General features: G+C 38.4%; 1 protein-coding gene across 2 annotated transcripts in view; it reads left to right on the forward strand.

The window, feature by feature from the left end:
- Positions 1-1923: 1923 nt before the first annotated feature.
- Positions 1924-16389, forward strand: part of LOC308614728 (dihydrodiol dehydrogenase 3) — a 42954-nt gene continuing 28488 nt past the window's right edge. Inside the window, exons 1-7 of one of the 2 annotated variants that reach the window (XM_081229348.1) lie at positions 1924-2060; positions 7309-7476; positions 8326-8442; positions 9601-9678; positions 10412-10534; positions 13319-13428; positions 14355-14520. In XM_081229348.1, the coding sequence (XP_081085474.1) occupies positions 1977-2060; positions 7309-7476; positions 8326-8442; positions 9601-9678; positions 10412-10534; positions 13319-13428; positions 14355-14520 (846 nt within the window). In that variant the 5' untranslated portion in view covers positions 1924-1976. Of the gene's footprint in view, positions 2061-2341; positions 2386-7308; positions 7477-8325; positions 8443-9600; positions 9679-10411; positions 10535-13318; positions 13429-14354; positions 14521-16389 lie in introns of those variants that run through there. The other variant, XM_081229349.1, reaches the window with a different exon arrangement.

Consider the following 16389-nt stretch of genomic DNA (forward strand, 5'->3'; position numbering starts at 1 on the left):
ATGGGGGAGGTGAGCTCAGCATCCTCTTGCTCTGCCATCTGGATCTCCTCCCCAAGACAGTGGTTTTAAAACTCATTGTGTACTAAGGTTAATACCTGTGATTGTTCAGGAACAGTTTCTGCCAATTTATTTTCTTCCTTTCATGGACCATGTTTCCCCTCCTTTCTTTCTTTCTTCCTTTCTTTCTTTCTTTCTTTCTTTCTTTCTTTCTTTCTTTCTTTCTTTCTTTCCTTCCTTCCTTCCTTCCTTCCTTCCTTCCTTCCTTCCTTCCTTCCTTCCTTCCTTCCTCTCTCGTATGCCATGTGTGTGTGTGTGTGTGTATGTATCTCTGTGTGTGTGTTTACGATTGGGCACCTGAAACAACAAGCAAATACCCACTCATTGCAGATTTGTTCCATGCCATGACTGTCCTTCACTAATTAGCTTGGCATGCTCCTAGTCTTGGGATCAGCCCAACAGGAAAGTTAAAGGGCTACTCAGTTCTTTTCTGACTCTGCATCTTGCCTGGTATCTGTGTGGCTTTTTGATTCTCCTGAATACATGAATGCCTTACTATCCCCCAAATCCACACCCCAGTTCTACTTAGGGTTTTATGTGGTCTATGCTATGTCTCCTCCCTTAATCCCTTTTCCCTGGCGTCTGTGCATATATAATCCCCCTGCAGCTGTAATGAACCATTCCAGCTGCTTTTCAGTTTAAGCTTAGGGTTAGGTGAAACAGACACCAGTTTTTAGACAGCCCCAAATAGGTTGTGACATTGCAAATAAGGTTTTCTGTGATCATTCTGGTCTGAAGGATGTGACTGGGAGCTGAGCTGCTGTTCTTTACAGATCAAGACTGCAATGCACCAGGCAGGAGGAGGGTACAGGTGAGTAAAAACACCATGAAATGTCCTACCACTCTGTTCTGGATTTTTCCTAATTGGGTGTTCACTTTGTTGCTCTAGGTTTTTGTTTGACTGTTTTCCAGAACGACTATGAAGTTTTATAGCAAGATTCTGTTTTTTTCCTTATGTTTCCATGGGAGAATTCAGCACTCCCTACCTCACCATTTAGCTGACATTAATCTACATGTTAAATTTTAATTGGCTTCACAACATTCCCTTGTATCAATGTTTCACAATTTCCCTAACTCCTCCCAATTTTATTATAATTTAACTTGTTTACAGGTTTTTCTTTTATGAATAATGTTGAGCAAGATAATAAATCATATGAAGTATCATTTACATCATGACAATTTTCAGAAGTTCTCTAACTAGGTAAAAGGTATGAACAAAGATTCTGCTTGCATACAGCACACAGTAAAAACTATTAATAATTAACCTCCCGTAAGCACTCTGCTAGAATGTCTGATTTTGGTATCATTTTCAGGATTTCACCCCCATCTGTAAGCAAAATAATTTTCCTGGTGGGAAATGTCAAAAGGCAAATTTATTGTCATTTGAAGTTTTCATTCTTTATTAAGGGCTAACATTTTGAAAAATGCTTATTAGTCACTCCTTTAAGTTGTGTGATTGTGTGTGTGTGTGTGTGCTGTAATATAGTTAATTGTTTCAATTGATGTTTGGTCAAGGTTTTGCTTCATAATTAGAAAAACAAAAAAGATTGGTATGTGGAGGTTTCTAGTCTTAACATATGGTCAATAATTGTTCAGCAAATCCCATGCAATAATTTACAGTAATGTAAGTGGATCCAGAATTATAAATTTACTTATTAAAAATATGAGGTAAAATATTCCCAAGCAATTAGTGATTTATTTATCATTATACAATACTTAATATTATTCTGTTAAAAAACCCAAACAAGTTAATTGCCTTCAAATATTCCTTACTCCATGGCTACTGATTTAATCATGCTCCTCCTGCAATATTTCTGCTAACATTGGACAGTACAGTGGGGTGTTACCTTCCTGTTATTCATAGCCTGTGAGGGCAGAAGAAAAAGTCAGAGTCTGCTTAGTCAGAGGAGCAACAGGCAATGGACCCCAAATGCCAGTGTCTGGAACTTAATGATGGCCACTTCATTCCCATTCTGGGATTTGGAACCTATGCCCCTGAGGAGGTAACAGTTGTGGGCTGGGGTTAGGATTAGAAAAGAAAATGGATGTAACATGAGTAGAAGTGGACTTAGGTTGTCAAATTATTGAGTTACAGTGCGACTCTGGGAGGGTCACTTGGTTCTACTAACCAGGCTAGAACCAACCCCTATGAAAGGGGAGAAAGCATTCAGTCTTCCCTCGGCATCAGCGTCTGAAGCTGTGGTCACCTACCAATTATTCTGGGTTTCCCTCCAGTGTCTGTCTCTTTTCCAGCTTGGCAGAAGTGGTGAAACTCAGCCATCAAGAACACTGACTGTCAGCTGCTTTGCTTTGACGGTGATTGCAATGGTGTGGTTTCTCTGTATGTTTCATTCATTCAAGAACTCTTTCCTCTTTCCAAAAACAAGTATTTGAGGTAAAAGGTCCTGAAGATGAGGTGAATGAAAAATAATGGGAGAGAATTGCTCTTCTACTGTGTTGTGCCTGCTAGGTGCCAGACGAGAAATGCTCCGTCTGTGTTTTGCCTTGTTTTTCTGTTTCTGCTTGGAAAGTTATTCTAATGGAATATATAATATCACTTGAGAGGATAAGCTACAGTCTTATAGGGCAAGGTTTCAATTCTTGTTTTTTTGTAATATATTTTTTATTAAACTATAATCTTCAGTGCTTGGGTATAAGAGGGGCAAAATGGACAATTTGCTAGACTGGAAGCCAGAAAGTTTGCTGTCCATCTTGTCTTTGGAGTACATAGTTGTATGACAAAGAACTGGTCCTTAAACTTTGAGCCTCACCTTTTTCATCTATAAAACAGAAGGAAATATTCAGAGACACTTTGGAGATTGAAGACAGGACATGTTTATTCATTTATTTTAAATTAATTAATTAATTAATTAATTTTTGGCTGCATTGGGTCTTCTTTGCTTTGCGTGGGCTTTCTCTAGTTGTGGCAAGTGGTGGCTTCTCTTGTGGCAGAGCACGGGCTCTAGGTGTGCTGGCTTCAGTAGTTGTGGCATGCCAGCTTCAGTAGTTGTGGCATGTGGGCTTCAGTAGTTGTGGCCCACGGGCTCTAGAGTGCAGGTTCAGTAGTTGTGGTACATAGGCTTAGTTGCTCTGCGGCATGTGGGAACTTCCCAGATCAGGGCTCCAACCCGTGTCCCCCTGTGTTGGCAGGCGGGTTCTTTTTTTTTTTTTTTTTTTAATTTATTTTTTATTGAAGTATAGTTGATGTACAGTATTATACAAATCACAGGTATACAATTAGTGATTCACAATTTTTAAAGGTTATACTTCATTTATAGTTATTATGAAATATTGGCTATATTCCCTGTGTTGTACAGTATATCTTTGTAGATTATTTTATTTTTTATTTTTTTTATTAGTTTCTGCTTTAAAACAAAGTGAATCAGTCATACATATACATCTGTTCCCACATCCCTTCCCTCATGCATCTCCCTCCCTCCCACCCTCCCCATCCCACCCCTCCAGGCAGTCACAAAGCACCGAGCTGATCTCCCTGTGCTCTGCGGCTGCTTCCTACTATCTATCTACCTTACGTTTGGTAGTGTATATATGTCCATGCCTCTCTTTCACTTTGTCACAGCTTACCCTTCCCCCTCCCCATATCCTCAAGTCCATTCTCAAGTAGGTCTGTGTCTTTATTCCCGTTTTACCCCTAGGTTCTTCATGACTTTTTTTAAAAAAATTCCATATATCTGTGTTAGCATACGGTATTTGTCTTTCTCTTTCTGACTGACTTCACTCTGTATGACAGACTCTAGGTCTATCCACCTCATTACAAATAGCTCAGTTTCGTTTCTTTTTATGGCTGAGTAATATTCCATTGTATATATGTGCCACATCTTCTTTATCCATTCATCTGATGATGGACACTTAGGTTGTTTCCAGCTCCGGGCTATTGTGAATAGAGCTGCAATGAACATTTTGGTACATGTCTCTTTTGGAATTATGGTTTTCTCAGGGTATATGCCTAGTAGTGGGATTGCTGGGTCATATGGTAGTTCTATTTTTAGTTTTTTAAGGAACCTCCATACTGTTCTCCATAGTGGCTGTACCAATTCACATTCCCACCAGCAGTGCAAGAGTGTTCCCTTTTCTCCACACCCTCTCCAGCATTTCTTGTTTCTACATTTCTTGATGATGGCCATTCTGACTGGTGTGAGATGATATCTCATTGTAGTTTTGATTTGCATTTCTCTAATGATTAATGATGTTGAGCATTCTTTCATGTGTTTGTTGGCAGTCTGTATATCTTCTTTGGAGAAATGCCTATTTAAGTCTTCTGCCCATTTTTGGATTGGGTTGTTTGTTTTTTTGCTATTGAGCTGCATGGGCTGTTTATAAAATTTGGAGATTAATCCTTTGTCAGTTGCTTCATTTGCAAATATTTTCTCCCATTCTGAGGGTTGTCTTTTGGTCTTGTTTATGGTTTCCTTTGCTGTGCAAAAGCTTTGAAGTTTCATTAGGTCCCATTTGTTTATCTTTGTTTTTATTTCCATTTCTCTAGGAGGTGGGTCCAAAAGGATCTTGCTGTGATTTATGTCATAGAGTGTTCTGCCTATGTTTTCCTCTAAGAGTTTGATAGTTTCTGGCCTTACATTTAGGTCTTTAATCCATTTTCAGCTTATTTTTGTGTATGGTGTTAGGGGATGATCTAATCTCACACTTTTACATGTCCCTGTCCAGTTTTCCCAGCACCACTTATTGAAGAGGCTGTCCTTTCTCCACTGTACATTCCTGCCTCCTTTATCAAAGATAAGTTGACCATATATGCGTGGGTTTATCTCTGGGCTTTCTATCCTGATCCATTGATCTATCTTTCTGTTTTTGTGCCAGTACCATACTGTCTTGATTACTGTAGCTTTGTACTATAGTCTGAAGTCAGGGAGACTGATTCCTCCAGCTCAGGTTTTTGTTCTCAAGATTGCTTTGGCTATTCGGGGTCTTTTATTTTTCCAAACAAATTTTGAAATTTTTTGTTCTGGTTCTGTGAAAAATGCCAGTGGTAGTTTGATAGGGATTGCATTGAATCTGTAGATTGCTTTGGGTAGTAGAGTCATTTTCACAATATTGATTCTTCCAATCCAGGAGCATGGTATCTCTCTCCATCTATTTGTATCATCTTTAATTTCTTTCATCAGTGTCTTATAATTTTCTGCATACAGGTCTTTTGTCTCCTTAGGTAGGTTTATTCCTAGATATTTTATTCTTTTTTTGAGATGGTAAATGGGAGTGTTTTCTTGATTTCATTTTCAGATTTTTCATCATTAGTGTACAGGAATGCCAGAGATTTCTGTGCATTAATTTTGTATCCTGCTACTTTACCAAATTCATTGATTAGCTCTAGTAGTTTTTCGGTAGCATCTTTAGGATTCTCTATGTATAGTATCATGTCATCTGCAAACAGTGACAGCTTTACTTCTTCTTTTCCAATTTGGATTCCTTTTATTTCCTTTTCTTCTCTGATTGCTGTGGCTAAAACTTCCAAAACTATGTTGAATAAGAATGGTGAGAGTGGGCAGCCTTGTCTTGTTCCTGATCTTAGTGGAAATGGTTTCAGTTTTTCACCATTGAGGACAATGTTGGCTGTGGGTTTGTCATATATGGCCTTTATGATGTTGAGGAAAGTTCCCTCTATGCCTACTTTCTGCAGGGTTTTTATCATAAATGGGTGTTGAATTTTGTCGAAAGCTTTCTCTGCATCTATTGAGATGATCATATGGTTTTTCTCCTTCAACTTGTTAATATGGTGTATCACATTGATTGATTTGTGTATATTGAAGAATCCTTGCATTCCTGGAATAAACCCCACTTGATCATGGTGTATGATCCTTTTAATGTGCTGTTGGATTCTGTTTGCTAGTATTTTGTTGAGGATTTTTACATCTATGTTCATCAGTGATATTGGCCTGTAGTTTTCTTTCTTTGTGACATCCTTGCCTGGTTTTGGTATCAAGGTGATGGTGGCCTCGTAGAATGAGTTTGGGAGTGTTCCTTCCTCTGAAATTGTTTGGAAGAGTTTGAGAAGGATGGGTGTTAGCTCTTCTCTAAATGTTTGATAGAATTCGGACAGGCGGGTTCTTAACCATTGTGCCACGAGGGAAGCCCCTGGGCATGTTTAATTTGCAGCGTAAAGTGGGATGAGGGGAGGTAAGGGTCCAGGCTATTCCTGAAGCTCACTGGTTCATTCCTGGGTACATCTCCGAATGCCCGTACATTTAAGGAAAACCAGGACTAGACCCAACAAAGGGCAGTTAGACCAAGTATCTACCTCCTTGAAAAAGAAAAGATTCTGAATTACATAAAAAGAAACGGAATATTATTCAGCCTTATAAAAGAAGTTATCCCGCCATTTGCAACAACATGGATGAACCCAGAGAACATTAAGCTAAGTGAGATAAGCCAGACATAGAAAGACAAATACTGCATGATCTCTCTATGGGTAGAACCTTAAAAAATCAAACTCATAGAAACAGAAATATCAAACTCATAGAAGCATAGAGGCATGGTGACCAGAAGCTAGGGCCATGGCTGGGAAAAATGTAAAGATATTGGTCAAAGGGTACAAACTTTCAGTTATAAGATGAATAAGTTCTTGAGACCTAATGTACAACATGGTGATTATAGTTAATAATAATGGGTTATATTCTTGAGATTTGCTAAGAGAGTAGATCTTAAGTGTTCTCACCACACCCAAAAGTTAGCTATGTGAGGTGATGAATCTGTTAACTATCTTGATTGTGGTAAATCATATCACAATAGATACTTATATGAAAACATCACTTTGTACACCGTGAATAGATACGGTTTTTATTTGGTGTATTCTGTGTGGCTACACTGGTAGACAGAGGACTCTTAGAAGCGTTCATCTTGTTTCTTGATGCTTTGTACCATGAACCTTATACCTTTGTTGAGTTTGCTTAAAATATCTCACTGTACAAATCATATCCATGACTACAACTTTATGCTCAGTCTTATGAGTTCCTCCAGAAAATCACTGAAACTGGAGGTGGTCTTGGGGACCTCTAATGCCAGTGATAAACCAGTGATTGCCTGGGATTGAAGGATTTCCTGGATGTCCAACTTTAATTACTTACCAGGAACATTGAGAGAAACTGTTACGCGTTCTTCACCACACATGCAGAACTAACCAAGTGCATGAAGAAAAGTTGATTCTTGGGAAGATCAAATCTTGTGTTTTAGCAATCTCTTAATCCTGTGGATATCCAACTACTACCTTTGTTGCTTATGTAGGTTCCTAAGAGTGAAGCTCTGGAGGTCACCAAATTTGCTATTGATGTTGGGTTCCGCCATATTGACTGTGCTCATTTGTACCAAAATGAAGAGCAGGTTGGACAGGCCATTCGCAGCAAGATTGCAGATGGCACTGTGAAGAGAGAAGACATATTCTACACTTCAAAGGTGCTGTGTGTGTTGTGTGAGTGTGCACATGTGTGCAACATGATTGTGCACAGGTGACAATTATATAATAGGATGAGTAGTTGTTTGGTGAACTGTGCTTATTGGTATAACTTTTTCCACACATATTTGTATATTAAATCTGGTATCCAAAAAGAAAATGAGAGTGATGATGGCATTCTCATAATTGCTGTGTTCAAATTTTAATTTTAAAGTAAAGTCACTTTACTTCTCTGATCCTAGACCAGAGCTGTGTGATTTCATATGGGCTAATGAATCAGACAGAACTGTGATCAGATTATAGCCTTTCTTATCATCTAGGGGACTTTCTAAAATTTCTTCAAATTCTAAATCTCAGTTCTTACGTCCATCAATGAGAGAGAGCAATAGGAGAGGCAGTTTGTATATTACACAAGATCTAGCAAAAGTGTCTTGAATTATGTTCTGCTCATATTAACATGTTCAAAGCACTTTTCCTACAGTTATGTAAACAAACAGATACTAATTCCTGAGAGGATTGATTCTTTGATAGAATTAGATTAAGTTTGTGAACTGCTTTTAAACTCTATCAAACATAATTCAGATGATGAGTACGGTAATTGTTTGATAATATTTTTTATTTCTTGGATCATTTCTTTTTATTGTGAATGATGTACTGATGATAAAATCAATCAAATAATAAAGTTTACTTGGGTTGGTTAGATAAAAAATGGAACTGAAAAAGAAACAGAGTGATTTTCCTCTGTGGTCATCTGTTTCTAATCAGGAAAACTGTCTAATTTTTAGGTGAAAGAAAAACAAAATTACCTAAGGCATTAATTTAACATAGCTCCCATTCTTTAACCTCTGCAGCTTTGGTCCACTTTCCTTCGACCAGAGTTCGTTCAACCATCCTTGGAAAAGTCACTGAAAAATCTTCAACTGGATTATGTTGATCTCTATATTATTCATTTTCCAGCGGCTCTGAAGGTTTGCAATTTGTGTGATCACATCAATTTTATTTCTTGTGTGAGAATATCTATCAACTTGCATGGATGGTTGAATTCAGATTTTTCTTAGTAAGATGTAGGGATGATTACACTAGAGTAGAGTTCCCAAAATCATAATTTCTGATTATCTTTTTACTGGGTTTCTTTGAATCCTTAATTTCCTTTCCATGCCTCCAAGAGAAAAGAGTTCAACAATCTCACATCCTCTGCCTTAAAAACTTGAGGAAATAAAAATAGACGTGTTCAACACAGTGTCCCGAGCCTCTTGGGGATTTCATGAACACACAGTTTGGTGCAGCAGTGGTGAGCAATGAAGCTGCCTTACACTTGAACATGATAAGTTTATCTCCTCTTTCACCCTTTCAAATTGACCGGAGTTGGTGGTGCTCTCTCTGGGTGGGTCTAAACCTAGCATCCTTTACAGGGACTAGGGAGACCTTGCCTACACCATTGGCTGTCTTCACAATGAGTTTTGTAGACTGCACTTAGCCATTAAGAACTGCATTATGTAGAACTCTTGATCTGAAGTTACAGTAATCTACTCAAACTACCCTATGTGAAAGAGTTTATTGGACTATGTAGACGGGAAGTCCCAGCCATGGATAGATTTAAGGATTTGCAGTACTCTTCAGAAATGTCTCCTTTTTTTCTATCCCTTAACTTTGTAGTACTCTTGGTTTGCTTTATTTTTACCTCAACATTTTCCTTTGGTGGCAAATTAACCTTGATCAGTTCAAGGCTCATGGTCATTAACATTTGAGAGCATGTCTGGATCTTCCATATTCCATATTAACCTAAAAATAGCCTTGCTGATTCATGTGCCTGCCCTAGGGCTATCAGATGTTCAGAGGGAAAAGGAAATCGGATTGTCAGGCTTAAGTCGAGATTGCACTTTTTTTCTGGAAATAAAGCCATGTAACTTATTGCCATTCTTTACATAAGTCACTCTAAGCCCCCGTTGGGACCTAGGAAAATTCTATTTATTAAAACATATAGTAAGTGTAAGAGATCTAGAATGTTACTACATCTACCTCATGGATGTTTAGTGTCCTGGTCCTAGATGTGCCTGGCAGCCTGGTTAAGTGTGGGGAAATTATTTAATGACATCTTTAAAATGACTGCTTCTATTTTATTCCAGCCAGGGGAGGAACTTTTTCCCAAAGATGAAAATGGAAAAATGATATTTGACACAGTGGATCTCTGTCGCACGTGGGAGGTGAGTCCGTGGAGGAGAGAGCCCAGGGGAGGAAGTCAGGAGAGGGGGAACCCCCTTCATTTCTTCCACCTGTGAGAATGGGCTGTGGACCATCAGATTCAGCAGTTCATGAACTTTAAAGGGCTGTTATGCTGGGGTGGTGTGGACGAAATCATTGCTGAAATGTTCACAGAGAGAAACGGAGAAGAATTTGGGACAATGAAGATAAGCATCTCTTTCCTTCAGTGTGATATATCTTCTTCTGAGTTTTTCTAAGGAAGAGACAGTAATTCTTATTTTATTTTATTTTATTTTTTATAAATTTATTTATTTATTTATGGCTGCGTTTGGTCTTCACTGCGGCACAGGCTTCTCATTGTGGTGGCTTCTCTTGTTGCAGAGCATAGGCTGTAGGCACGTGGGCTTCAGTAGTTGTGGCTCGCAGGCTCTGTGCCTCTCGCAGTAGAGCGCAGGCTCAGTAGTTGTGGTGCACAGGCTTAGTTGCTCCGCAGCATGTGGGATTTTCCCCGACCAGGGCTTAAACCCGTGTCCCCTGCATTGGCAGGCGGATTCTTAACCACTGCGCCACCAGGAAGTCCCGTAATTCTTATTCTTGTGTCACAACCTTCTTCCCCTTTTTTCTTCTTGATAATCCATGCTAATTCTTGACAGTTGACCCTGTTAGCATTTTTTCAGCATTTATTCTTGCTCTATAGCCCATTGCAAATCATGTTCACTACCCCTTCCCCCCCAGGCCCTGGAGAAGTGTAAGGACGCAGGACTGGCCAAGTCCATCGGGGTGTCCAACTTTAACCGCAAACAGCTGGAGAAGATCCTGAACAAGCCGGGGCTCAAGTACAAGCCAGTCTGCAACCAGGTGAGCAGCCTCCATCTCCTCTCCTTTCTGCTCTTCATAACCTCCTTCCTGCAGTAGAGCCAGATATCTATTTGTCTTCCGCTCCTATTCATCCTACCTTTGTGGGACAGAAGATTCTAGAGAGCAGAGCCTCTGTCTGGAAGGGCGTGAATAGAACCCAGAATGGTATCTCTGTGTGATTAAGTCTTGGTGGAAAAGATGGGGAGGGCTTCCTGCTAAATTGTGGGTAGGAATTTAGGGAAGGTAAAGGAGATAAAGGAGAGTTAGAATAGTTACCCAGAACTTAGAGGAAGGTGGCATTTCCCTGAGCTGTAAAGGATGACCAGAAATTGGATGGTGAAAGTGCCTTGGAGGGAACTGTGTACAGGTAGGAAGGCCATGAAAACATAGAATGAGAAGCAAATAAAGAGTGAAAATGAGATCTCATTGAGGTTTTAAGAGTTTGTGTGGGGCTCAGATGCCTGAGTCCTTAGTCTTAGTGTCTCTGCTTTTAGAGATCTTCAACAGGAAGCATAGTACAGAAAAATTTGCTGGAGACTATGAAATTCATCCAGGTTAGAGGGTGAAGTTAACGTCTTATGGTGATACTAACAGTAGATGAAATAGTCACTCAGGAATTAGAGCAGACCTTGTGATTTACTCGGTCTTGGTATGGTTCTCCCATTGATTTCTCCCTTAAAATTAAATGTTTAAACACATTTTTTCTCTGTTTGATCCTGTGCTCGTATATTTTTTGTTGTATTTTTACTTTTTTTGTGGTGAGAAAACTTAATAAGAGATTTGTCCTCTTAAATTTTAAGTATACAATACTATACAATAAAATGTAATACAATATTGTTAACTGCAGGGACAACGCCGTACAGCATATCTCTAGAATTTATTCATCTTGAGTAATAGACTTCACACCCATGTTTAGAAACTTCCGATTTCTCCTTGCTCCCGTCTGACCATTTTAGATATTAATATTTGTTTTTCTGTGACTGTTATATTTCATATAATGTAATGTCCACAAGTACAACCTGAAGTCAAGGAGTAAGAGTCTTCTACAGAAAAAGTAGCTTGTAAAATTCAAGATTTATATATATCTATATACAGCATCAACATTTTCATTTATAAAAGTTTAAAAATTAATGTGATTTTAGCATTAATTTTGCCTCCAAGTTTTCATTGTGAAAATTTTCAGATATTAGCAAAGTTAAGGGTATGATAGAGAACATCCATTTTCCCTCTTGTAGGCAAAATTTTTCACAGTTTGCCACATTGCCAGATGTATATATATATATATATATATATATATATATATATATATATATAATATATATATATATATATGTATATATATTTATGTATGTAATATTTTGTTGACTTGAATCTCATTGTGATTCACATGTCACTTTGAGACATGTTTTTCAAGCTCTTTTAACCTAGCATGGTGGTCACTCAATCATTTTTGTAACCATGATATCCAGACAGGTTTTTGACAAATATAATAGATTTATCAGACTATCATCTTGTGATGTTAGTTAATTTGTTTCTCTATTCTCAGTTCCTGTAAATGAGTAGATAGATCTGAACTCCTTACTACCTTAAGGTTAAACATTTTGACAAGAACACGTCCTTTGCATGCTGTGACCTTCAAATGCATCCCAGTAGGAAGCACGTGATGACAGGTTGTCCCACTGTGAATGATGGCACTTTTATTCTCCTGGTAAAGCTAGTGGTAGCTAGATTTTTTGTTTGGAAATGTGTATTTTCCCTATTGAAATTACCTAGTCATCTGGGGAAGTTAGATTCTCCCCAAATTTTCACATAATGGTTGAGAATCCATCAACAACTTTCACCTGAATTAGTTATTTCATTGGGATGTTTTTCAATATTTTCAACTTAAATACTCTTTTTGATCTTCTTACCTGACATTTTATTGCAAAAATAAAATTTTGTCATTAAGTCAGCATAAAATACCTTATTCCTATAAGACAGGATACAAACTTTACTCCTTCCCCTTAGTTCTCAGTTTCTGAGAAAGGATTTATTGTAATAATCACCATCAGTGGAGGCAAGTATTTTTGTTCTTTCTCTCTCTCTCATCACTTGGGACTCAGGGATTTTTATTTACTCCCAGTGTTACATTTGCTTTTATTCATTATTCCTTTTGAGGCTCAAATCTAACCAAATGTCACCAGTGGGATCCCCATCAAATTGGTTCTTTTAGTGCTTCAGACATTTCTTCATGAGTCTTGGAGCAAATTCTTTGCAAAATTTGATGTCCAAGACTCAAACAGTTGTTTTTCTGTCTCAGATCTGGAATTAGGCGTGTCTCCTGGTAGTGTATTTAGTAATTGAGATCTGGTCCCTAGAGTTGCTTGTTCTCAGGAATGTCATTATTTTTTACCTTTTTAGGGACAGAGATATAAAATGTATTTTAAAAAAATCATTACTTGATGTTGATGCTTCCAGTTTAAATTTAATGTTACACAGTCTTTTTCTTTAGTTTTTTTTTGTGTGTGGTACGCGGGCCTCTCACTGTTGTGGCCTCTCCTGTTGCGGAGCACAGGCTCTGGACGTGCAGGTCCAGTGGCCATGGCTCATGGGCCCAGCTGCTCCGTGGCATGTGGGATCAACCCGGACCGGGACACGAACCCGTGTCCCCTGCATCAGCAGGCGGACTCTCAACCACTGCACCACCAGGGAAGCCCTAGATTTTTTTAACTTCTAACATTTCTCTGTTATATTTACATTACCATTTCATATAATCTGAAACTCTTCTTTGTTGGTCTTCTACAGGTGGAATGTCATCCTTATCTCAATCAGAGCAAACTGTTGGACTTCTGCAAGTCAAACGATATTGTTCTTGTTGCCTATGGTGCTCTGGGATCCCAACGATTAAAAGATTGGTAATGAACCCTAATGAAGACAATGGAGAGTTTACCTAAAATTCCATTTTTGATGAAATATTTTTAGTCATACCGTACTCAGTGCTCTGGAGATAACTCTCAACTTGCTTGAGGGAGAGAAGGGAGGAATGGAAGGAATCCTTCTCTTTTGTCTTCCCATCACCCAGCCAATTTTCTTATATTATATGTATCTTGTTGTAGATTGATCAATAACACGTGTCTGTATTAAAATCTATATATAATCCCCCAGTTAAGACCTAAGACATAAGCTTAAGTCATGATTTACTTATTTATTACCTAAGGAACACATTACTAGTAATAGACTCTCCAGGCTTCACTTACCTAATGTATAAAATCAGGATAATAACATATAACTCCCAGGTCTATCATGATCCAAAAAATTACAATTTGAACCATTTTTGTAAACATCTGTAGAAGTATTGCACACTGTAAGTAATGATGAAATGAATAGTTCTCATTTTGAGACTACTCAATTTTTATCAATACCTGAGAAAATTAAACTAAAAAATATCCCAGTCTTTTCCTTCTCTTTCTCCTTTCATGCTCTTGTACTTACTTTGGGGCTGTGATTGGAGAATAAAAACAGCCACTGAGATGTAAAACAGAAAAAATCCATGATTGTGGAAGCATTGATCTCAACTCAATCATGCATCCAAATGACCTGGAGAGCTTTGTAAACACAGATTGCCAGGTGCCACAATTGAGTTTCTGATTCAGTTTGTCTGCAGTTAAGCCATGGAATTTGCATTTCTAACAAGGTCCCAGGTGATACTGATGCTGTTGGTCCATGGACCACATTTTGAGAAGCAGTGGTCTAGAGTGGACCTACTTGGTCTGTTTGGGAAGCCTCTTAACAAACTGAATACTCAGTCTCAGATCTTCAGCATTTCTGAATTTCCTTCCAGGGTGAACCCGAGCTACCCAGTTCTCTTGGAGGACCCAGTTCTTTGTGCCATTGCAAAAAAGCACAAGCAAACCCCAGCACTGATTGCCCTTCGCTACCAGATGCAACGTGGGGTTGTGGTCCTGGCCAAGAGTTACAATAAGAAGCGGATCAAAGAGAACATACAGGTGATGAGTGGGGCTGTGGGCACAGGGGGTCTAAATAATATCCTTCACAGGGGTCATTCTTTGTCCAGCTCTCAAAACTATCTTTGGGCCAAGATAATTTACCTGTTATTTATCATGCATGTATGACTTATGTATATTCCTAATGGTTTTCTCCTCCTACTGTGGCAACAGGAGAGGTGGCATGGCTGGATAGGATTAAGATTGGACAGAAAATGGAGATTTTAGTTCCAGCATTACATCTGCAATTTATTCTGTCACCCTGCCAGTGATATCTTATTTTCTTTATTCTCAGTTGACGAAATTGAATTGTGATTTTCTTAGACAGTTGGGCTGCTATAACAAAATACCACAGATATTGGGTGTTTTAGAAACAACTGAAATTTGTTTCTCACTGTTCTGAAAGCTGGAGGTCTGAGATCAGGATGCCTGTGTGGTCACGTGAGGGCCCTCTTCTAGGTCACAGGCTTCTCCTTGTGTCTTAATGTAGTGGGGGACAACGGAGCTCTCAGAGTCTCTTATATGATATATGATATTATTTAAATCTCATTCATGAAGCCTTCACCATCATGACCTAACCACCACTCCAAGGTCCCACTTTCTAATATCATTACAGTAGAAGTGAGTTTTCCAACATACGAATTTGGGGAGCACACAGATTACAGCAGTGATCTTCAACCTCCATGTCATCATGGTTTTATTTTGCATTCCTCTGAATAGTAACATAGTTTCATTTTCATACTTCTAATCTCCCTGAGTTTCTGCCTTTGTGAAGTTCCTGTGCAAGACTTTGTCCATTTTTATTAGGTTGTCTCTTGATTTATATGTATGAGACGATTATTATACTGTTATCCATAACTGTACAGCAAACTCGCCCCCATTAAGGGGTTTAATGCAGAAATCATTTATGCATCTCATGATTCTGTGGTATGACAATTAGCCTGCACTCATCTAAGCTATTCTCTCCTTGGCTGGGCCGTCTCACGTCTTTGCAGTCAAATGCAGAGCAGCTAGGCAGTGCCGCTTTAGCAGGTGGATTTGGCTGTTGTCAGAGGAGCCAGCCCTCTTCTCCATATGGTTTTTCATGTAGAGTCGGCTAGACTGTGGCCACTAACCTGGTCTTCATCTCAGCACAGTGGTATAATACCAAAGCAATGAGTGGGAAAAAAAATCCTTGTCATGTCTAGGCTCAGAACTGACTCACCACTTCTTCTGGCAAATTTCATTGTCCAGTGCAAGTTAGAGGTCAGGCCAATTCAAAGGGCAAGGAAATATTACCCTGAAAATTTGTTTTTGTCTTCCATTCAAATTTAGCCCTGTAATACACCTGGAACTGATTTTCTAATATGACATGAAAATGGATATATATATATATACACTTAAATAGAAACCTAAATGTCCATATTTTCCCACAGATTTTCATTGTCAACTCTGTCATGTATCAAGTGTCCATAAGTACATTTCTGGCCTCTTTCTTCTAGTTAGCTATTTACTTTGCTGCACTGTCTTATTGTAGTGGAAAATAAGTCTTGCTTTAAAGAATGGTACATTTTTCTTCTTTAAGGATGTCTTGGCTGCTCTTGACTAGCTGTTCTTTTATATAAAATTTAGTATCACTTTACCAACTTCTACAAAAGAAAAAATCTTTATATCTTTGGTTCATGTTGCATTGAAACACTAGATCACTTTAGAGAAAACTGATTTCTTTTCAAGATTGAGATTTCCATTCCATGACTATGATATGAATTTCTAATTATTTAGGTGTTCTTTAATATTTTAAATACATTTCATAACTTTCTCTACAAAGGCATTTACATAATCTTTTTTGTTCAATTTATTCATAGAGAATGAGTAAGTTTGATATGGGCTTCT

Source organism: Mesoplodon bidens (genome assembly GCF_964165515.1).
Source record: "Mesoplodon bidens genome assembly, chromosome: 3".
Taxonomy (NCBI): Eukaryota; Metazoa; Chordata; class Mammalia; order Artiodactyla; family Ziphiidae; genus Mesoplodon; species Mesoplodon bidens.